Here is a 23,887-nt window from a genome sequence, read left to right on the forward strand (position 1 = left end):
ATCTGATATAGATTTCACTTTTTTAGACATGAGGTCAATAGAGTAGAACAACACAGTATTTGGGCACAATAACTGTCAAACAGTAGGTATTTAATACTTGTTAACTTGAATATATAGTAGGTACTTAATAAATGCTTATTGACTTAAAATACTTGTTGAAATTGATAGCAATTATTCTTCCCTAGCCTAGCCCAAGTAGGAATGTATGATTCCAAGAATCTATAAATTGGTATAAGCAGAGCTAGTTTCATGGATAAAATGTTGCATTATGGTCTAAAATAATGATTACACTGCCCCCCCCCCCCCCCAATGGTTCTTGTCTTTTAGGAGTGAACAACTGAAAGGAACCACATTGTGAATTTCAGCAGTGTATGCCATGATTCTATTTTGGAACGACAATTCAATTGGGAATATATTATAATTTCAAATGGTTCTTTGGCATTAATCCCCTTCTTTCCTCCCTTTGTCTGGTCTTTATGTTACCTAATTTTTAATAAGGCAAGCAACTACTATGGTAGCTAATCCTGTTTGAGTGCCTCCATTAGGAACCTGATTTCATTGAAGTCAGCTAATTTGACCTGCCTTCTAGACAATCAATTTGGTATGGTAATCTATGTAGAGAACCCATGAAATGGATTAGTTCCAGGATCTTCCCTTCTTTCCTAATTCTATCTTAATTGCCCTTTAAATTATGCATTCCTTCATTTCTCTAAGCTGGACCCAGTAGAAATAATTATAGTTCTCAAAATGGTGCAACATCTGGTATCCGAAATAAAGCCTAAAATTATTTGGGATCTCTTAAAAGAGAAAGTGAAAAGAAAACCCACTGTCAGATTTTTGTGGGACAAGGGGAAGCCATAAGAACAGAAACTTTGTCAAAGAGCTGACCAATGTTGCAGTAAGATGCTGCCTAGCTGTGTGACCCTGGGCAAGTCACTTAACCTTCATCGCCTAGCCCTTACCACTCTTCTGTCTTGGAACCCATATTTAGTAACAATTCTAACCCAGAAGGTAAGGGTTTTTAAAAATGGTCCATAGTTTAAATTTGCAAGGAGAACTCTATTTCGTAATAACGCATAAACATTTGAGCACTGTATTTCTTGCATCCCTTCTTCAATGCTAGATTCTTTTATCTTACCTTAGTAGAGTTTTGTTTTGAAAATTTGCTTTTATATGAACACTCAGCAGAAAAGTACTTATTTCTTGCCAGTTCTCTATTAATGAGAAGACCTTAAAGATTAACCCCCAAAGTTTTCTTCATGCTGCCTTGACTATTTGGGGTTGTTCGGTTTCTGTTAAATGTTCTTTTGCTTTTTTGTTTGTTTTTACTTTTGCATTTAAGACCATTAAATTTGATTTTGTTTTGCAAAAAAAAAGGTGCAGTAATGTAGCAGAGTAGACAGGAAAGTTAAGAGCAATGGATGTGGGTTTTCCTCTAATCTCTAAGATCTGCTGCTACCTGTATGACCTTGAGCAAGTCACATAACTTGGATTCCTTATCTGTAAATTGGGAATGTTACTTCTTGGCCCCCAAGCTCAGAAGTACTTTTAAGGATCAAATGAGGTTAAGTAGGCTCATAAATTCTCCTAGATCAAACACTGTCTAACCCAAATGGTTGGCCAATTTTTTATTAACAGTCAGGATAATTTAAAAAACCCCTTGAATGCTATAACTGACATCCACTCCACCCCTAAAAGAAATTCTCGATATGAATGACGATGTTAAGATAATTGAGTGTTAATTGATACCGGCTATTCAGATGCTGTTTATTTGCAGTGTCATCCATCTAATCTTTTAGGAAAGATTTGTTTGTCTGTGGGTTCTTATGAAAAAATATTTCATGTATTCTAAGATAGCAAGTGTGGCAGGTGGAGAGCTGGACTTGAATCCACCTACACTTGGAATCGAGGTCTGCCTCGGCTGTGTATCATTCTGGTTTGGGACACTGAACAAGTCACCAACTTTTAGGGACTACAGAAAGTTCTCCAAGCTTATAAATTGCAGAGAAAGTGCTACCTTGCACTGACAGAGGGAATTCCCTCTACTAGCGAAATCACCATCTCTATCTCTTACTAAATGGAAGAGGCAAGTTTTCTTTATCCTTATTTTACCCACTGAAATTTGAAGCACTGAAGCTTATGTTTCCCTCTGGGAGTTCCCTATATCAGTGAAACCACAAGTCCAGCCTCTATGTTATTTAGTTGTTTTCAACCATTTCTAAACTCTTCCTGACCTCTTTTGGGGTCTTGGCAAAGATAGTGGAGTGCTTTGCCATTTATTTCTCCAGTTCATTTTATCAATGAAGGACCTGAAGCAAGGAGGGTTAAGTGACTAACCCAGGGTCACACAGCTAGTAAATCTCTGAGGTGAGATAAGAACTTGGGTCTTCTTTTTTTTTTTAACCCTTATATTCCATCTTAGAATAAATACTGTGTATTAGTTCTAAGGCAGAAGAGTGGTAAAGGCTAGGCAATGGGGTTTAAGTGACTTGCTCAGGATCACGCAGCTAGGAAGTGTCTGAGGTTAGATTTGAACCCAGGAGGTCCCGTCTCTAGACCCGGTTTTTCAATCTATTAAGACATCTAGTTGCTCCCTCAGGTCTTCTTAACTACAGCCCCAGGATACTATCCATTGTGCTGCCTAGCAGTCCAGTTTCTGTCTCTTTCCCTAAATAGCAAGGAAAGATTTTTGAGGTTTTGGACACTAAAAGTAACTCAAAGAAGTAAATATTGAAGATGTAGCAGGAAGCTGAGTAGGGAATCTGTGGTCAATTGAGTCTCCTCAATCCACAGACTCCAACTCCTAACTCTCCCAGGCTTGTTCTTCAAGGCTTCCATGGCTGGCACCTTCATTTCTGTGCTACCTCCCCCCTTGTTTGTAAGTACTGTCCTTCTCGATAACAATGGAAGCGAATCTCCTCGAGGGACAGGGACTCTCTTTTTCTGTATTTGTATTCTTAGCATGAGGTTTGGAAGGATTCTAGGAGTGGTTCCAGTTTTTGCTGCCACTAAGCCGCCATCTTGGTTCCACCTCCCCCTATTCTTAGTACTTGGCCCAATGCCATCATAAATCTTGACTTGACCACTTGCTATTACTGATATTAAGGCAGAAGTGTTCATGTAAGATAGTATATTTGTGTGCATAGTTTTTTAAAAACCCCAAGCTTATGACAGTATCAATGCTAGACAGAAGAGAGACAAGGACTGGGCGATCAGAGTTACGTGGCTTTGCCAGGGTCGCACAGCTAGGAAAGGGTTGAATTCGAGTCCTCCCGACTCTAGGGCTGGCACTCTATCCATTGTGCTGCCTAACAGTTCTATATGTCCATATTTTTATGGAATGAAACTCGAAACTGGGAAATTGGGTAAGCTTGAAAAGCAAAGGCAGGTGGCTTATTATTTTTGACCTTTGTATCTAGATTTTAGAGTGAATATGTAAATCTGATTCTGATAGCTATCAAGAAATGCTTAGCAGCTTCCTGAATGTCACTGACACTATTAGGAGCATCTAAAGTGTCAATGTTTTTTAAAAGGGTGTCTACTATTCATAAGCAAAAGAGGAGGCAAGAATATTAGTGAGAATACTTTCTATGTAGATAATAAAATAAGGTAGTTAAGTAATAAAAGAGGCAGTTGGGTCAATGAATGATTATTTATAAAGAGACTTCTAAAGGGTTCACTGACATTCTGCTTATCAGCAAAACTTAAGTTTCCTCCCTTTCTGTTCACATTAGCCGAGAGAGTGTCAGGAAGACTCATCTTCCTGAATTCACATCTGGCCTCAAATATTTATTAGCTGAATGACCTTGGGCAAGTCACTTATACCTATTTGCCTCAATTTCTTCATCTGTAAAATGAGCTGAAGAAGGAATCTCCAATATCTTTACAAAGAAAAGCCTAAATAGGGTCACATGGTGAAAAAGAGGGTAATACTAAGAGAAATGGGCAAAAAGAAGTAAAATGGGGTAAATTATATCACATAAAGAATCACTGGGGTGAGGGGGAAAGGAAGAAGACTAAATGTGGTCACACAGAGTCAAGGCACTACTGAACAATGACTAAATAACAAAAATATAAATATATGTTTGTGTATATCTTTTGATCTTTTAACAACCCTGTGAGACAGGCACTATTATTCTCCCGTATTTTATAGATGAGGAAACTGAGGCAGGGGCTTGTCTAGGACCACAAACCTAGTGTCTGAGACAGGATTTGAACTCAGTTTTTCATTTTAAGGAAATCAAAGATTTCTAGCTATTTTTTCAAATAAAAACTGGGGGTGGGGGTGGGAGGAGACATTGAGAAAAATTATCCATTTAAAAAAATCCTCATATATAGAAGAGGCACCTGGGGAGCAGTTGTTTGCATCCCGAAGGATTCTTTGCTTTACAGAGTTCTAAAATATCAACTGGCCTCTGTCCATATAAAGTGGGATTTGTTTCCAGCACCTCACACAGTGCCTGGCACGTAGCAAGAGTTTAATAAATGCTTATCGATTCATTTATAAAAGTGAATTTTGCATGTAGCTTTTCAGGAACAGTTTTACTTAAATAAGGAAAGATACAAGTGTAGTAGTAACTCCTCAAAACTGACCTCGAGTGTTTGTGATGCAACTGCATCTTGCTCGCTGGGCTTTCCTCCCCGAACGTTTGGCTTAGAAAAGCATCCCAGTCCTCCTAGAGCCAGGGATCCTGGTAGTGTCTCTGACCAGGGTAGATGCAGGCGCCCTGGGAGATGCTTCATTATTTATTTTAATGATTTCTGATAAGAGGTAACCAAGACTCTATAGGCTGCCATCCAAGAGACTCGGGTTTCCGTCGCAGGGTTGCTCCAGTCTGTCTATGGCCGAGGTCAGTCCCTTGTCTTCTCTATCTTGGTTTCACAATTCTAATGCTGGTTTTCATCACTCGGAGGGGAGATGGAGAGGGGTGATTGATGGGAGGAGAAAGGCTTTGAAGATGAAAAGTGCTGAGCATGATGACTAGGTTGGCTTGATGAAGGACCTGACTTTTTCTAATACTCATGAAAGCAAGATCCAAATGAGAGGTTTGACGTTAGGCTCCGGTGTTGGGTTCTGATAATGTAGCAGGTCTGTTATTACATTGGCTGATTGACTCATGACAAGGGGAGGTGACTGTGTGCAGTGCTGGCTCTGCTCCCAATCTTGTCCCTCTCCCATCCTTCTACCACAATCTAAATAGCTAAAACGTAGACTTGAACTTGTTACCCTTCCTACTCACAAACTTTCAATGGCTCCCAATTATTATTAAGACAAAAAAAAAAGAAAGAATTTTACATCTTAAAGGAAACAGCTCTAGTACCCTCTCCTACATAAAGTCTCCCTTGATCTCCTCCACTGTTCATGCTCTCTTCCTCTTGAAACATCTTGATATTATTTTGCAGGAATCTTTATTTCATTTTCCCCTATTAAGCTATGTATGTTATGCATGATTTTACCAACAAATAGAACTATATATTTCACATGCAGAATGTTCTACATGCAAATATAGCAATAATATGCCTGTGTGTATATATACATATATATGCCTACACACACATCTTGCAAATCTTAATGAATAGCATAAAATAGTGTCTATGATAATTATGCAAAAAACATTTATCTCATATTTATCAGCATGGAATTTATTTGATTACAGAATTAGTTATCTGTCCAGATTTCCCAGTGTTCTGACTAGCACATAGTAAAATGAACTGGTTTAATATTTCTTCTTTTTTAAATAATTTTTTCTCTCCCCAATTACATGCAAAACCAAAATTTAATATTCATTAAAGAAATTTGTATTCTGAATTTTCAACCTCCTACTTTCCTTTTTTTACTTCCTTTTCCCCAAGTTGGTAAGGAATTTTATATAAATTTCACATGAATGCCACATACATTTTATACTGATCTATCAATCTACAAATGTGTTGTACCCCTCTTCCACCAAGAGAATGTCTGATCCTTGAGATCAGGGACTATCTTGTTTTTGTGTCTCTAGCAGAATACATGCGGACTGTATCTGTGCCAAAACAAAGCCAAGATTGCTGATGTCACTCATTTTAGTCCTTTTTCCAGTGGTTCTTATCAGGCAACGACGACTAGTCAACTAGGTGTGCGCCCAGCTAAAAGGGCAGCAGGTTTGTTAATCACATGGCGAGTTCAAAACTATGTCCTTAATTATTTTCACTGATTTTTTTAGTTGATTCTTTGAGTATACCATGATGACATTAGTGGAAGAGTGACAATTTTGTTTCTTCCTTGCCTATTAGGATTCCTTCTATTTCATTTTTCTCTCTTATTGCTATAGTTAGCTTTTCTAGTACAATACTGAAGAACAGTAGTGATAATGGACATCCTTACTTTATCTTAATCTTAGTGGGAAGGCTTCCAGCTTGTCCCCATCATAGATAATGCTTGCTGATGGTTTTAGATAGATACTATTTATCATATTAAGGAAGGTCCCATTTATTCCTATGCTCTCTCATGTTTTTAAAAAAAATAGGAATGGGTACTATACCTTATGTAAAGATTAAAATTTAGGGGAGACGGGGAGACTGAGACAGGTAGAAATTAGTTTCTCTCTGCAAGTAGTATTATATTTTTTAGAGGTTTATTAAAGGATAAAGATTAAAGAATATACAAGTAAGAAACATGTGCCTAGGCCAGAGGCCTAGACAAAATAACCTCACATCAAGCAAGAGACCGCCTGCTCCAAAACAGAAGTCCAAAAAGAGTGAAGAGAGAGCCCTTCAAAAGCCTTTGAATCAGCTTAAATACCTTCTCGATCTCGGCCCAGGTGAGATTACAAGGCATTCTGGGGAAGTGGAGCAAAGGCTCGTGGGGATTGTAGTCCTGTATTCAAGTCTATTTTTTACATTCCTCCGTATGATCATTTTTGGAAAAATTAATTTTCCCCCAAAGGATCATAAAAACATAATAAACTTAAAAGATTACACTTATCAAAAGCTTTTGCTTCATCTATTGAGATAATCAAATGACTTTTATTAATTTTATTACTGATATGGTCAATTATGCTGATAGTTTTTATAATATTGAACTAGTCCTTATCAAAAGCTATTTCTGCATCTGTTGAGAAAATCATATGACTTTTATTAATTTTGTTACTGATATGGTCAATTATGCTAATAGTTTTTATAATGTTGAACTAGTCCTGCATTCCTGGTATAAAACTCACCTCGTCATAGTGAATGATCCTTGTGATATAATGCTGTAAACTTGCTAGTAATTTTAATTTTTTTTTCAGTGATATTCACTAGGGAGATTGGTTTTACTCTGATTTTGCTCTTTCTGGCTTAGGTGTCAGCACCATATTTGTGTCATAAAAGGAACTTGGTAGGACTCTCTACCTATTTTCTCAAATAATTTATATAGTATTAGGATTGCTCTTTAAATATTTGTTAGAATTCACCTGGGAATCCATCTGACCCTGGGGATTTTTTCTTGGTGAGTTCGTTAATAAGAACTATTTCCTTTAAAAAAATGTGGCTTTTAATAACCACAGTTCAAGTGCAAGGGGCACTTAATTACTGACAAAAAATATTTTTCATAACTACTCTGTGAAGAAGGCACCATCATCTTTATTTTATAGGTGAAGATAGCTGGGCCAACAAGTTAGGTGACTTGTTTAGGGTCACACAGCTGTTAGGTGCCAGAGACAAAACTCAGGTCTCCTGGTACTGAGGGTCATTGTTCTTTCCACTATCTCAGGGGATCTTAACCTGGTGGCAGTTTGCTTTTACAAATTCTATCTTCTCATAATCTACATTCAGAGGAAGAACTGTGGGAGCAGAAACACAGAAGGAAAAACAACTGCTTGATCACATGGGTTGATGGGGATATGATTGGGGATGTAGACTCTAAAGGATCAGCCTAGTGCAAATATGATGATATGGAAATAGGTCTTGATCAATGACATGTAAAACCCAGTGGAACTGCAGATCCTCTTGTGATTCCATAACCAGGGGTCTTTCCACTGTAGCATGGAGGAACCCAAAGGCCCAGAGAATAACACTTTCCATATTTTGCTTCTGGAATCGTTCAAAGGGTCATAGAAATTTTTCTCAAAATCATTCAAACCAATTCAAGCTTACCTTTCGAGGTTTCACTTTATCTTGCAAATCATACTGGCCAATTCCTTTATAGCTGATCCCAAGCCACCAGGGAATCCCTTGTTTATCCTACGAAATGGGAAAAAAAACTGTGAGGCAACCAAAGCCAGCCCGTTTGAGAGGGAACCACAGCGAGCTATTTTTTTTCATTGTTGAGTTTTTCAGTCATGTCCAATTCTTCTTGATCTTATTTTGGGGTTATCTTGGCACAGGTACTGGAGTGGTTTGCCATTTCCTCCTCCAGCTCATTTTACAGATGAGGAAACTGAGGCAAACAGGGTGAAGTGATTTGGCCATGGGCACACGGGCTGTGTAAATGCCTGAGGCTAAACTTGAACGCAGGAAGATAAGTCTTTCTGACTCTAGGCTGGGCATCCGGCTGCTCCCAAAATTCAATTATTAGTAGCTTGGAAATAAGGGCAACAAATTCATTCTAATGTGATGATAATAGCAGCAGCCAGCATTGATATAGTGGTTGAAGATTTTCAAACCACTTGACAAATATTATTTCATCTCATTTTAGCCTCACAATGAGCCTTTAATGCTCTGAATAACAGAGAATTATTGTTTTGGCCAAATAGAGATGAAATGCTTAGCTGTGCCATGGAGGATTAATCTAGAGTATAAAACCATTTGGCTCCTTGTTCTCTAAAGGAGAGATAACATAGTAGATGTCCAATGAAGGTTCTCTGGATTCAATATGTACAAAAAATAGTGTTGGATGTTAGGAAAACTACAAGCTGGCTGTGCTCTGGAGCCAGCTTCAACTGGCTTGGGGGAGCTGATTGTTAAATTTCAGTACAAGCATTTACAGATCACAAATACTACAAAAGAGAGTTTATTTTATTGTTTTATTAATTGTCTAGACTTTAAAATCTGCCCTTAAGAGTGTAAAAATTAAATTATCTGGGGTTCAAAATCTCCATTTATACAAGAGAAAGTATTAATAATGCAGATGAAACTTAAAGGTGTATTATACATCTTTTTTGGGGGGAGCCTGTTGTTAAACATTTACCAGCAGCACCCCTCTGACTAGTTAAAAGGAGGGAGGTTCACAACCTTCAAGGAAATTATGATCTAGTAGATGAGCCTCACTCCAAATGAGAAGCAGTTACTCTTTAATGTCATTCTCAAATTAAGCCAAGCAAAACAGAAATTATTGTTGCTATTTTATGGTCTACAAATGTTAAGCAGGTAGAGGTAGTCCATGAATGTCATTTAAAAACCTAATAGAGGCAGCAGGCAACGACAATTCATTTACGTTAAGCTAAAAACTATTTTTATATTCAGAAACATCCTGCAAACATTGTTTCAACAATCTTCTTGGGGGGAATGGGCTACTTCTTTTATTATTTCTGAAAAGCAAATTAAGGAGGACATTAGGGTGACTCAATAGGTAGAGGGCGAGGCAGGAAGATGGGAGGTCCTGGGTTCAAATCTGCCCCAAACACTTCCTAGCTTTGTGACGCTGGGCAAGTCACAACCCCAACTGCCTAGTCCATACCACTTGTCTACTTTCAAACTGAAACTTAGCATCAGTTCTAAGACAGAAGGTAAAGGTTTAAAAAAAGAAAGAACAAATTTTTTTTTTAAAAATCGGAAATTCTGACATTTGCAAAGCCATTGCGCAGTTGAACAACTTAAGGAAATAAAATATTATTAAAATATATTTACCTTTACTCCATAGTAATGGACTCCATAAGTAGGCAGAGCTTCTACTATTTTCATATACCTGCAGAAAGTCAGAATATTTCATTATTTTAGTAAAAATTCATTCTACTCGATTAATAAAAGTGAAATTATGCTCAGTGACCATTGAAAGGTGTGAATGACATCAGGGTGTGATATGCCACCCCAGTTTTCCTGTTCACACTTTATCGGCTCCCACAGATAGACCAGCTGCCATGACTAATGTCTCTGACCCAAGTTGTAATAAAATAAAACTTTCCGGTTAGTGATGTATTTTGGCTTATCAAAATCTCAGGAAGCTGAGAACAAAACTTCAGTTTCAAGAGACCTTTAGGACTGTGCTTTTCGATGTAGCAAGGAAAGGGCAGCTTTCTTAAAAACACGGAATATCTCTGGTATGGAAAATTTCCCTATTCGAAACGTAGAAGACAACCAGTTCTTGGTGATGGTGAGATTATGCCTGAACAAAGTAAAGACGTATTAATGGACATTCTGGGCAGTATTTCTACTGTTAAGGGACTTCAACTTTTAGCACCATATTCTCAGCGACAGGAAGCCGCCATGTCCCGTACAACAAGTTTCAGATTTTGTTTTTACTCAATGTCACAAGCACTTTGCAAATGGATCCATCTGATATTTACATGGTGTCCAGTACAGAGTGCGGTTCTAGAAACTTTTAGATGATACAGAAGCGAGTGAAGGAACCATCTGTTGGTACAGGGGAGTTTTATCCAGTTGGAGCAGGACTAAACAGGTTTGAAGGTGTCTTATAACTCGGGGAATCTCTGGCTATGCAATCTCTGCTCTCCAGGTTTTAGAACAGTGAGGGGGGATAAGCCATCCATATAAATAACTGCGATGAGAGGTATAAATAATGTGCTTTGGGGATTCCCCTAGAGAGAGAGCACATCTGGTTAGTGATGGAGGTAGAATCTGTGGCAGGCTCTGAAGGATGAGGAAGATGAGAATGCCAGAGATGAAGGGGTGGCCTTCCAGTTGGAGGGAACTCGATTTGGATTAGGAGTCAGGAAGTCCCAGGGACTAGACGTGAACTTTACCATGAATAAAATTTCAAGGGATTACTTTATCACTATTTGTTAAGAAGCACCACAGGTGGAGCCGAGTCCTCCGCTTTCCCAGCAGCCAGTGCAGCCCCCCTGACTCGGTGACAAAGGACCGGGAGCCCTGTCAGTTGTCGCCTTTGCCGCTGCCGTCGCTCAAGGAGGGGGAGGGACCGAGCCCAAGGAGCCGCTACTGTCCGAGGATTGCAAAAATGCTTTGGAGCTTTTAACTGAATCAAAGAGAGAAATCCAGACTAGATCAGAGACCGCAAGAAGAGAAGTAGAGGCAAGAGGGACTCAGTGCCAATGCAGCAACAAAGAAGTCAACCAGAATTAGTGGAAGGAAATCTTCCTGTTTTTGTATTTCCTACTGAGCTGATATTTTATGCAGATGACCAGTCAACACACAAACAGGTGTTGACACTGTATAACCCCTATGAATTTGCCCTAAAGTTCAAAGTTTTATGCACTACTCCCAATAAGTATGTTGTCGTTGATGCTGCGGGAGCAGTGAAGCCTCTATGCTGTGTGGATATCGTAATTCGTCACAGAGATGTTCGATCCTGCCACTATGATGTAATAGACAAATTCCGTCTCCAAGTTTCTGAGCAAAGCCAGCGAAAAGCTTTAGGACGGAAAGAGATTATTGCTACCCTCCTTCCATCTGCCAAAGAACAACGAAAGGAAGTGGAGGAAAAGAGAATAAAGGAACATTTGACAGAGAGTGTCTTTTTAAAAGAGCACATGCTCTATCAAACAGAAAACAGGAATGTCTCATCAGGACCTAGTTTATTAACTGTTTTCCTGGGAATAGTGTGCATTGCAGCTCTGATGCTACCCACCTTGGGAGAAGTGGAATCTCTAGTGCCTCTCTACTTCCATTTAAGTGTGAATCAGAAATTAGTAGCTGCTTATGTTTTAGGCCTTATCACAATGGTTATACTTAGAATATGAGCAAGGATGAAAAATGGCTTTGGAACAACTTGACCTCCCCTCATTGTGACTGTGGACTGCCTTTCATTTTCATCTGACTCATAATGTGTGACAGAAAAACTATCGGTGATTCAACATACTTGCAAAAGTGTAAAAAAACTATACATATACATGCATACATACATACATACATACATATATATATCTGTATAAATTGATGTCTAACTTGTTTTATTTATTTATTTTTTATTTTTTTAAGCCCTTACTTTCTGTCTTAGAATCAGTACTGTGTATTAGTTCCTAGGCAGAAGAACAGTAAGGGCTGGGCAACAGAGGTTGAGTGACTAGGTTAGGGTCACCCAGCTGGGAAGTGCCTGAGGCCATATCTGAACCCAGGACCTTCCTCCTCTAGGCCTGGCTGAGCCACCCAGCTGGCCCCTAACCCGTTTTAGAAGGAAACCACACATGTTACCGAGACCTATGATGGTTTTGTTGAATGACTGTAGTGAGATGTTTTGAAGAAACTGGCTTTTTCTATCAATACCTTGTTATACAGAAGACTTTTAGTAAAGCCATCTTGGTTATTTGGTTCTCTTTCTCTAATCCACTCGGATTGTTATGGCCCTGTTTGCCCTCAGGGCTAGAGGCCTACCAGGCTAAGCTGATGGTTGTGGAAACAGCACTTGTTCATACCTCTGCCCTCTTAGCATTTCTCAAGGTGGAGCTGAAGTTAAGATGATGTGTAAAATATAAGAGTCCCGGGCAATCCCAGATGCCCTAGGGACTTATTGACTACCCAAACCATGGGTTTCTCCCAGTGAGCTGGCTGTAGCTAACCCCCTGGATGGCACACTTGAAAGCCACCAAGGCTGAAAAAGCAGTCAGCCATCATGGGCTGTCACAGAGGTTTCTCTCTTTGGCCTAATGGGTACAATAATTGGAGGCCAGGTATGAGCTCAGCCTCTAGACCCACTGGCTTCTCTCTCTGTCTCTGTCCCTCTCCAATGCTTTGTGTTCATAAGCAGAATATTGAATTGTTTTGCTAGCCCCTTGTCCTGAAGTGGCAAACCTGAAGGCTTAGCAGAGGCTCTGCTGCTTGTTTTGGTTTGGGGATTCATTACTTGCCCTCAGCACAGACGTGGGAACTGTTCCATTTTGGTCAGGTATTTCTTTCACCAGCCGAGGCTGGATTTGAAGCACACACGCACGTACATTTGGTGGCGGTCTTCTATTCTTGAAAAAGCTGTCTTTTTACAGACCATGAGCATGCCTTGCCACAGTAATATGTTCATTGACTGTGTGGGCATAAACTTAAATACATACCTGATGGTGATTTTTGTAAGAAATGGAACTTGACTTCTAAAAAGCTTTTGTGTATAATCTTTCATAGGCCCACTTGGGGGTCCAGTTTCTAGGATATATTGTTTGTGTCCACAGCACCGATTGTGTCATGTCCAGGGGGGAAAAAAAGCACATGAATGTAATGGTGTTGTGGCTGAAGGGCTTGCCCTTTAGTCAGGGAGATCAGAATTCGAATGTAGCCTCTTCCACATCCTAGCTGTGTGTCCCTGGGCAAGTCACTTAACCTCTCTGAGCCTCAATTTCCTCATCTGTAAAGTGGGGATAATAATCACACCTACCTCACAGGGTTGTTGTGAGGATCAAATGCGAAAATGGATGTAAAGCATTCGCAAAGCGCTCTGTAACTGTCAGTTATGATTTTCTGCTCTGACCTTTGTATTGAATCTGAAAATGATTCTTGATTTCTCTGCCCATCTCAAGTCATCACTCAAATGTGGGTGAAAAGGCATATGGAGGAGAGAAATGATTTAAAGACGAAAATAAACCATATCGGAGTTTTACAATTAAAAAAAAAAAAAAGAAGCACCACAGGTGGATGGAAAGTGCACTAAATCTGGAAGCAAAGAATCTGAGTTCTAATCAATGCCCTGCTCTTTGCTACCTATGGGACCTTAGGCAAGAATGGCAAGAGCCTTTAGAGCCTCAGTTTCTCTTCTTCACAATGAAAGGAATAAAATTAGATGTCATGCCTTTTCTGGTTTTACATCTTGTGAAAACTTGATTTCAGATTTGGATATATCCATCCATTTATTCAACAAACATTTGTTTTATTTTATTTTTTTATAAAACCGTTACCTTCTGTCTTGGAATCAATACTTTATATTTGTTCCAAGGCAGAAGAGTGGGAAGGGTTAGGCAATGGGGTGACTTGCTCAGGGTCACATAGCTAGGAAGTGTCTGAGGCCAGATTTGAACCCAGGACCTCCTATCTCTGCGTCTGACTCTCAATCCACTGAGCCACCCAGCTGCCCCTCAACAAACATTTATTGGACATCTACTATATGAAAGCGATGGTACTAGAATGCTGGACTGGGAGTCAGGAAAGATCCAAGTTCAAATATAACCCCAGACACTTATTGTGTGACCCTGAACAACTTATTTGACCTTATCTGTAATATATGGATAGGCCAACATAGAGTGCCAGGCCTGGAGTCAGGAAGACTCATGTACCTTTGGTTTCAGACAAGTATTTATTAGCTGTGTGACCCTGGGCAAGTCACTTAGCCCTGTTTGCCTGCCTCAGTTCCTCATTTATAAAATGAGCTGGAGAAGGAAATGACAAAACACTCCAATATCTTTGCTAAGAAAATCTCAAACAGAGTCACTTAGAGTTGGATATTACTGAAAAACAAATGAACAACCACCACCCTTTCCTGAAAAATCTGTTTTTTGAATAAGTATAGAATATTCAAAACTTGTAATCCTCATTTCTCTATTCCACAAGAAATTAAGCTTTGGGTCAGCTATGTTGAATATGTCCAACACTACTGAACAACAACATGGGGATGAGAAAAGCACCTGCCTCCCAAGGTTGTGGGAATAAAATGAGAGAATAATTGTAAAGTACTTCAGAGAACTCCAGGTAGTTTTTCTTATCGTGGTTATTATGTCTTTTTTTTTTAATGTATTGATTCCAAGGCAGAAGAGCCATAAGCGCTAGGCAATGGGGGTCAAATGACTTGCCCAGGGTTACATGGATAGGAAGTGTCTGAGGCCACATTTGAACCCAGGACCTCCCATCTCTGGGTCTGGTTCTCAATCCACAGAGCCAATTAGCTAGCTGACAATTATGATACTAATTTTCAATAAGTGGGGAATGATAATGGCCACAACCTTACTTCAACTGATGGACTTGAAAAGATGATTTTAAATATTTTAATTTATTCAAGACCCAAGCAGAAAAATCACAAGAACTACCAGGGTGGGGTACTTGTTTCTATAAAAAAAAAGATTTCTTCATGTATCATTGTGGGTTTTGGAAGAACAGCAAAAGAAAATAATTCAAGAGATGGGACCCTTTCAAATAAAACATCCTGCTTTTAAATCCCTGAAGTCCAGACTAAGTAAACATGTCCAACCACAAGACATGGCTCCCCAAAACTGTCTTCACAATCACTTATGAACATAGGCTTTCTTTTTCCTTTCCCTAATAAGCTACCCCTTTATTAAAGATTTAAAATGAGAAAAAAACTGAGTTCCACAAACTAATTAACACTCTGACTATTTTTAGTAGTATAAACAGTACTCTCCACCCAAAGCTGTAGCCTTATAACCTCTGCCAAGTAAGAGGAGAAGCTTTGTTCCCTTATCCCTTCTCTGGACTCAGGCTTGGTCATTATGAGGATGGTATTTTTTGCTTTTTGATCAAAGGGTTTAAGAACATCTGCATTTTACATTCTACCTTGCCTTTGAAAGCCTGTGATCCCCAACATAATGAACCTCAGCATCAGAGGAAAAACCCATTTTATCTACAGAGAAAAATTAGTTTTCTCAGCTATCTTGACTCTATGGTATCCTCTCCCTCATCTAAAAGGAACCTCAGGTTTGATCTAAGTTGATCTTGCCCGGGTAGTACTAGGCACACTTCAAGAAATGATGCTGAAAAGATGAGAAGGGCCCCTGAGGCTATTACATTGAAAAGTGAGTAATCTGATACTGAGATGAAAAAAAAGAGAGGCATCCTTACGTGGTCGCCATTTGAAACCTCAGGATTTTATGGTTAAGAAGTTAATCTACCACTTGTTGGTTCTACCTAAAAAGACCCATCTCATAGCTACCTCTATTTGGCATGGAAAGGCTGATCTCTGAGTTCAATGGCATGGGAAACTCCCTGTGAAAAATTCCTCCATTGATGCAAATTAGTAGTTCACTTCTAAGCCATAGTTTCAGAGAATTTCCTTGGGCAGCCATAAAGTAGATGATTTGCCCTACATTGTCTGACTCTTCATGGCTCCTTTCTAGGGTTTTCTTGACAAAGATAGTGCAGTGCCTTGCCATTTCCTTCTCCAACTCCTTTTATAGATGAGGAAACTAAAGCAAATAGGGTTAAATGACTTGCCCAGGGTAATACAGCAAATGTCCAAGGCTAGATATGAACTCATAAAAACAAATCTTCCTTTTTCTTAGCCCAGTGCTATCTCTATCCAGGGTGCTACCTATGTGCCCTGATTTGCTTGTGGCCTCATCCAACTATTAAGTATCTGAAGCAGTAGGGGATCCCATGTCTTCTTAAGAGAAAACTGTCTCATTTTGTTTTGTGTAATTGGAAATCTGTTATCCTAAAAACTGCATTTCCCAGGAGCCCACTGACTTCCTGTCATTATGTGGTAACGAAGAAGGAGAGATATATTGGGTGAGGTTCCTGTCTTGCTCTTTTTGTTTCCTGTCACAACTGTGGTGGAGTGGGCTTTTTTGAACAGGTAGATTAGCCATGGGCACATGGTTTTATTTTGTTACCTTTTTATTCCTTTATTTCTAATAATTGTTAATAAACATTTTAAAATATAATTTTTAAATGATTGTACATTAGTTTAATTTTTACAGTTTCCTAACCAAATGTGCATAAATTGTGTCAAAGATGGAAAAGCTAAAAAGGACCGGTTTCCCTTGGATCCAAGGAAATGTCAAAATAACTATTCGAGGATCAGATTTAAAACTGAAAGAGATCCTGAATGCCTGATTTGGCAGACAGGTGGTCCTAAGAAATCCTAACTAGGTAGGATGTAGACAAATGACCTGCTACCAGGACTTGAGTTAGAACCAAAATAATCAAAGATGTAGAAGGGCAGCATAGCAAATTGAAAAGATTATGGAGTAACAAAACTCATTTGACTGAAGGAACAAAAAAATCAAGAACCCCACAGAGCATAATAATCAAGAGAGAGAAGAAGGGTGCTTAGCCATACTATGTATCAAACTATACAAGACAGCATTCATAAAAACCATTTGGGAGCAGAAGGTGAACAGTGGATAGAGATCGAGACCTGAAGTTGGGAGGACTTAAATTCAAATCTGTCTTAGAAATTTCTTTGTGACTCTGGGCAAGTCACTTAAGTCCATTTGTCTAGCCTTTGCCCTTCTGTCATAAGGGTTGCTGGTAGGACAAAAAGTAAGAGTTTTAAAAAAAAATTTTAGGTTTGGTAACAAATGGGAAAGTTGATCAACAAAACAGATTCAGTAAACAAGACCCAGAAGCGATCAGACATGGTAGTGTTACAGTATTTGAAATACAAGGGGTAAGGAACTAGTGGGGTAAGGAAAACACTAGAGAAAACTAGAAGACAGTCTGGAAGAAATTAGGTTTAGTTCAATAAATCACACTATCTGTCACAATAAACTCCAAGTGCAGGTAAGTGGTATAGTGAGAACTGAGTCAGGAAGACTTGAGTTCAAATCTAGTCTCAGAAATTTTGCTGACTGAATAAGCCACTTAATTTTTCTCAGCCTCAGGTATCTGATCCATAAAATGGAAAAATAATAGTAGCTACCTCAAAGGGAATTAGTCATCCAGGTGGCACAATGGATAGAGCACTATGCCTGGAGGATCCAAGTTCAAATCTAGCTTCAGACATTTACTAGCTGTGTGACTCTGAGCAAGTCACGTAACCCTGTTTGCCCTAGTTTCCTCAAAATTAGTTGGAGAAGGAAATGGCCAAGTATTCCAGTATCTTTGCCAAGAAAATCCCAAAATAGGGTCACAAGGAGTCAGATATGACTGAGAAAAACTAACAAAAACCTCAAAGTTTCCTGTAAAAATCAAATGAGAAAACATAAAAGTTCTATGCAAAATGAAGAACTGTACACAATGGCTATTATTATTGTTATTGTTTGAAATGCCCCACATCACTATTAATGAGATAAATTATTATTTAATTAATATAAAATAAACAATAATCTTTATTTATTTAAATGATAAACTTGAAAATATTAAAGCCTTAAGATAAGCTATTAAAATAACTCAGAAGTCTCACCTTACATGCATAAGATTAGAAAGGAGAAAACAAAAATGACAAATGTTGGAGGGGATGTGGGAAGACATATCTCCATGTACTGCTAGAGGATCTGTGAAGGACTTCTATGTACGAAAATATTTATAGAAGCACATTTTTGTAGCAAAGAGCTGGAGACAAAGACTGAAGATATGGACGTAATGGAATATTATGTAAGAATTATGAAAGGGCTGGGCATAGTGGTGCATTCCTGCAATTCCTTGCTACTAGGGAGGCTGAGGCTGGCGGATCTCAGGCTCAGGAGTTCTAAGGAGCAGTTGGTGCAAGACTGATTGCTGTCCACACAAAGTCTGGCATGAACATAGTGTACCCCCAAGGTGGGGGGTGAGGAAGGAGGAACACCAAACTGCCTATAGAGGGGTAAACTGATCAGCAGTGGGTTGGGAAGGTTTGGGGCTATTATATTTTCATCCAGGGTGGGATAGGGAGATCCAATCTCAAAAAAAGGAAGGAAGGAAGGAAGGAAGGAAGGAAGGAAGGAAGGAAGGAAGGAAGGAAGGAAGGAAGGAAGGAAGGAAGGAAGGAAGGAAGGAAGGAAGGAAGGAAGGAAGGAAGGAAGGAAGGAAGGAAGGAAGGAAGGAAGGGAGGGAGGAAGGAAGGAAGGAAGGAAGGAAGGAAAGAAGGAAGGAAGGAAGGAAGGAAGGAAGGAAGGGAGGAAGGGAGGAAGGGAGGAAAGGAGGGAGGAAGCAAGGGAGGGAAGCAAAAGATAAATGATAAGATAGATTCAGAGAAGCTTGGTAGGGGTTATATAAACTGATTCAATGAAAGGAAACTAGGAGAGCAATGTATAAGTCAATAATGACTGCAATATTGTAACTATTAAGTAAACCAACTATGAACAACAAAATAACCAATCCTAATTCCAGAACAGTGATAAAAGTTTTGTGCTTCCTGCCTCTTGGCAGAGATGAGCACACCAGGTGCAGTGAGCCAGATATTTCCAGACATCCTGACCATTTTGTGAATTTGTTTTCTGTAACTATGTATTTGTTGCCAAGGGGGGATTGAAGATTTTTTGCTTGCTTGTTTGTTTTCTAGGCAGGGAGGGAGTTGGGGAATATCAGAGAGGTTTTAACAGTAATACAGGAAAAAGGAAAAAAAGTATCAAAGAATCATTAGAAAAATCAGCAGAAGAAAGCAAGCAAAATGAGGTTCAGAAGGGGACAAATATGATTTGGAGATTGTTAAAACTAGCAGGTTAAGTATGAAGTATCTGTAAAATCCAAGATCTACAGAGTGGAGACTATGCAATCTTCTTGTTCACTGAGGTTTAATTTCATAACATTAAGAAATTTTTTTTCTTAAAAAACAATGAGAACACCATTAAAACAGACTGGAATCATGGAACTGGGTTGAATCTTTAGTGCTGCAAGTGACTTAGCTAGGTCAAGTCAAATCATCAAGCATTTATTTAACTACCCACTACATATAGCTATCTGTGAGGTCCTGTACTGAACCAGAGGGGATCCAAAAAAGAAAAGCAGTCCCTATTCTCAAGGAGCTCACAGCCTAATGGGAAGAGACAACATGCAAGCAAGCAGCTCAGGCTTAATTGTGGATAGTCTCAGATGGAAGGTACTAAGCCTAGAAGACCAGGGAAAGCTTTCCATAGGTGAGATTTTTGCTGAGATTTGAGGTAAGCTGGGGAAGCTGGGAGGCAGAACCAAGGAATGAGATAATTCCAGCCATGGGGCCCAGTCAGCTGTGTGATCTTGGGTAAATTATTTGAACTCCCTGGGCCTGCTTCTTCTCTAAAATGGAGAAAGTAGACAAAATGATCTCTATGGTTCCTTCCAGTTCAAAATCCTAAGAAAGAACTCTTTACATAGAACCAAATGTCCTTTTAAAATGATGTTCTCAGCCAAAATATCCTGTTTCACAAAACAACAACAAATAGTATAACCAACAAGTTTACTGGGGAAATAGGACAGCTAATTTTATTTCTTCTTTGAATAAGTAGGTCATGGTCAAGATATAGTGTTGTAGGCAGGTTCTGATAAAACATGAGATTAAACTGAGGGAAGTAGTAAAATGGCCCAGACATTGTCTATGATTTTCGCTATTACATTATAAAACAATCTTTTGGTTCTTTCATGACTTGTTGGTTATTTGTTGGGGCTAGGGAATGGGGGAATTTGTAATGTAGATACAAATCTAAAAAACTAGGAGGTTTTGCCTTAAGTCTTGCAAATTGGCAAAGATAACAAAAGATAGGAAAAACTCATTGTTGGATGGGTTGGAGGAAGGATAGGTACACTAATACATTATCAGTAGAGCTGTGAATTTGTCCAAGTACTCTGTAAAGCAATATCCAGTTATTCTAAGAAAGTGATTAAAACACCCATTCTCTTTGGATCACTTGCTAGGCATCCCAAGGTCAATGATTAAAAAGATCTCAAGTACCCCCAAATATCTAGAACAGTATTTCTTCATGGTAGCATGATCCTAGATGCCCATGGTGATCTAAGTGATCTGGGAATGGCTAAAGCTGGTATGAGGGTAACTTGAATACTGCTGCACTTCAAGTGATAAATGATGAATACAGAAAGATGGGAAGATATGCAAACTGATGCAAAGGGAAGTCAAAAGAACTGGAAACATCCTATTTACAGGGACTCCAGCAAATGGAAAGAACCGTCACAAAATAATTGAAATTGAGTGCTCTGACCTCATAAAGTTCAAAATTATTGAAGATGTACCTTCTTCCCTTTTCTCCCAAGGGTGAGGGATAATAGTGTGGAACTCTCTATGTAATTGGAGGATGAGTTAATTAGTTAAACTGAACTGCTTTCCCTCCCTTTGTTATTAAAAAAATGGTCATCTGGAAGAGACAGGAGGGGAAGTGTATTAGGAAATCTAGGTGGTATAAGAGTACTTCTACATACTAGTAATTATATATGTAAAATTTAAGAAATTAAGGAATTGCTTTAATGTCAAATTGAGAACATGAAATTGATTTCTAACAAATAGAAAGCAACTCTTATTATGAAAAGGAAATCTACCTTGCTTATTATGCAGAGGATAAAAACTGACTGAGAACGTGCAATGCAAACCAAAAATACCTAGTGTAAGTTCTATCAAAAATGCATTCTCAAAAAACTTTATAATACCTTGTACACAAGAAAGAATGAATATTAGGAATTTGGAGGAAGTGGCAAGATTGATTATGGAGTGATAATGACTAAAAATGGAAATGAGAACACCACTTAAGAAGGCGCTAGGGGACAGCTGGGTAGCTCTTTGGATTGAGAGTCAGGCCTAGAGATGGGAGGTCCTAAGTTCAAATCTGGCCTCAGACACTTCCCAGACACTCCCATTGCCTAGCCCTTACCACTCTTCTGCCTGATGGAAAGTAAGGGTTAAAAAAAAACAAAACAGTAGCTAAACTGGGATTCACTGCAATGTAATCAATCTTGGTCGCTGAAAACATGATACCTGTATATGGAGAGAAACAAATGAAACGTTTCTCTTCTCTACGGAAGCATGGGCTATTAATTTAGGAAGGAAGGAATAAGAAAGAAGGAAGGAAAAGAGGAAGGGAAAAAAGAAAAGAAAAAAGAAAGAATAGAGGGAGGGAAGGAAGGGAGGAAAGAAGAAAAGAGGAAAAGAAGGAATAGAGGGGAGGGAGGAGGATTTTCCAATTTATGGTTTTCCACGAATGATATGATACATGGTTGACAACATATTGAAAAATTTAGTGTCAAAATATTTCCAATTATGCAAGTGAACATCCCAAAACAAGGAAACTAATTCATATGCAGAGGGAGGAAAAAAGAAAAATACTCACCTAACAATTGCTTGTCCTCGAGTCAAACCTTTGATTTTTTGATAATGTTCAATTACTCGGTCCTCACTGTTAAAAAAAATATTTAAAAACATATAAAGTTTATACTTTTAATATAAGCAATGTCTTCATTTTATGATCTATTGTTAAGACCAACAAATAACTCTTTAAAGGAAAGCTATTGGCAGATTTGTTCAGGTGGCCCAGCAGCCCCTGGACCTCCCTTTATAATGGGTGGAGAGTAGCAGGATAGAAATGGGAAAAGTAATCAGAATATTTTCCCCAAAGACAGATCTAGCATCTCTCTAAATATTTAGGAACATTAGCATTTTTCCTCTACCTGTTTTATTTCCCAAGTATATCTTCAGATCAAAATCCGATTGTAAAAGAACAATTTAAATTCTCCCTCTGGGGTCAGTAAAACCCAAAGCCATTCTTTTTCTTCTCATTGGGAGTATTCCTCACATTCCAAAGTTTGAACAGGAAGTCTTGCCCCGACCCTCAACCCCACCCCCAACTCACAATTTCAGAAGGGAGATAAGCTCCGGGGTGGAGAGCAAAGGTAGCTAACCCTGTTACAGGATCTTCAAATCTCATAGAAACATCTAGTCATTTCCCCCATCCACTTAGACATCCACACAGGGTAGTTCATTTGTATCTTTGTAACGTGGAATTTTTTTGTGTTTCTGCTTTCCTCGTTTAAAGTTTTGGAGAAAATCAAATCCAGCCGACTGTCATGACCAATGAATTATCTAGAATATGATCCTACAGATACAGCGAGAGCACAAGCCATCCAGGTGGAAAGATGAAAGCACCTGAGTATGGGATGGAACCCTGCCTCACCCCACATATCCAATCAAGGCTCAAATACTGTTGCTGTGGCCACTGCCTTCTCCCAGCACTCCTTCTCTCTAGCCACATGGTCAAACACCTTAGTTCAGGCACTCTGGGCACCTCTTAACTATATCATTGCAAAAGCCTCCTAATGCACGCTGTGTCACAAGTCCATCCTACCCAGGGCAGGCAGCTGGTTTTCTTTAAGTGAGTGGGTGAGTGAGTCCTGGCTCAGCAAACTCCAGGGGCTTCCCATTGCCTCTAGCAGAAACTGTTCAGTTTTAAAACCTTTCACAACCTGGACCCACAACCTCTTTCAAACAGTACCTGCACTCCACGAGCCTGGCAAACTGTTCTCTCTTTCTCACAATCAACCTTCCATCTCCTGTCTCTGTGTAAACCTCAAAATTCCTTAGACTTATAAATGTTGGAAATTTCACCATTGGGAAATTTCATACTTGAAAAATTTCCTATTGATAGTGGGTCTTGGCTATTGGAATGTGAACCCCATTGGCATGAGAGTTTCCCCCTCCTCCCTTCTTAAGATTACTTTAGGACAGAAACCTTTTGCTGAACAATGGAAAGGACTTTGACTTATGCTTAAGCATAGAACAGGAATTTCTTTGAGTCATGATTGATTTTAGAATCGATACAATGGAGATACTTGGAATCAATCTCCACCCTACTCAGTTCTAACAGGATTGAGGAAGGGCTGCAGCATAGATCAAAATTTAATTATTCCAATCTCTACCCTACTCAGGTTAACAGGATTTAGGAAGGGCTGTAGCAAAGGATCAAAGATTTAATTATTTGAAAATATGACCTTCAACAGACATGTGCAAAGCCAGAGACCTCTGGGCGGTCCTGGGTTAAGCTAGAGCCTCCATTGGCACAGGGAAATTGATGGACAGTGATTGGTAGATGTGAGAACTGAGGGGAGGCAACTTGGATGGTTTCCTTAAAGAGAGAGGGGTCTGAAGACTCAGGGGGGTTGTTTTAGGAGTTTGTCGGAGTGGTTGCAGTGTGCTCTGAGAAGCTTGCTCTGGAGGAAGCTGAAGGTGGGGGCTCTGAGAATGTTTCTCCAT

General features: G+C 39.2%; 2 protein-coding genes across 5 annotated transcripts in view; one reads left to right on the forward strand and one right to left on the reverse strand.

The window, feature by feature from the left end:
- The window catches only part of FRMD4B (FERM domain containing 4B), a 395,155-nt gene that overhangs the window by 40,905 nt on the left and 330,363 nt on the right, over positions 1-23,887 (reverse strand). For all 4 annotated transcript variants that reach the window (XM_007500068.3, XM_001372543.5, XM_007500069.3 and 1 more), the window contains 3 exons: positions 21,972-22,037; positions 9,805-9,862; positions 8,113-8,199 (listed from right to left, as the gene is read on the reverse strand). In XM_007500068.3, the coding sequence (XP_007500130.2) occupies positions 8,113-8,199; positions 9,805-9,862; positions 21,972-22,037 (211 nt within the window). The remainder of the gene's footprint in view (positions 1-8,112; positions 8,200-9,804; positions 9,863-21,971; positions 22,038-23,887) is intronic.
- Positions 10,938-13,688, forward strand: LOC130455416 (motile sperm domain-containing protein 1). Its single transcript, XM_056804405.1, has one exon. The coding sequence runs from the start codon at positions 11,187-11,189 to the stop codon at positions 11,832-11,834; it is 648 nt and encodes a 215-aa protein (XP_056660383.1). The 5' UTR covers positions 10,938-11,186; the 3' UTR covers positions 11,835-13,688.

Source organism: Monodelphis domestica, chromosome 7 (genome assembly GCF_027887165.1).
Source record: "Monodelphis domestica isolate mMonDom1 chromosome 7, mMonDom1.pri, whole genome shotgun sequence".
In the NCBI taxonomy this organism is placed as follows: domain Eukaryota; kingdom Metazoa; phylum Chordata; class Mammalia; order Didelphimorphia; family Didelphidae; genus Monodelphis; species Monodelphis domestica.

Excerpts from the sequence above, each read along its gene's own strand:
- LOC130455416 (XM_056804405.1), top strand. The coding sequence starts at position 11,187 with ATGCAGCAACAAAGAAGTCAACCAGAATTAGTGGAAGGAAATCTTCCT.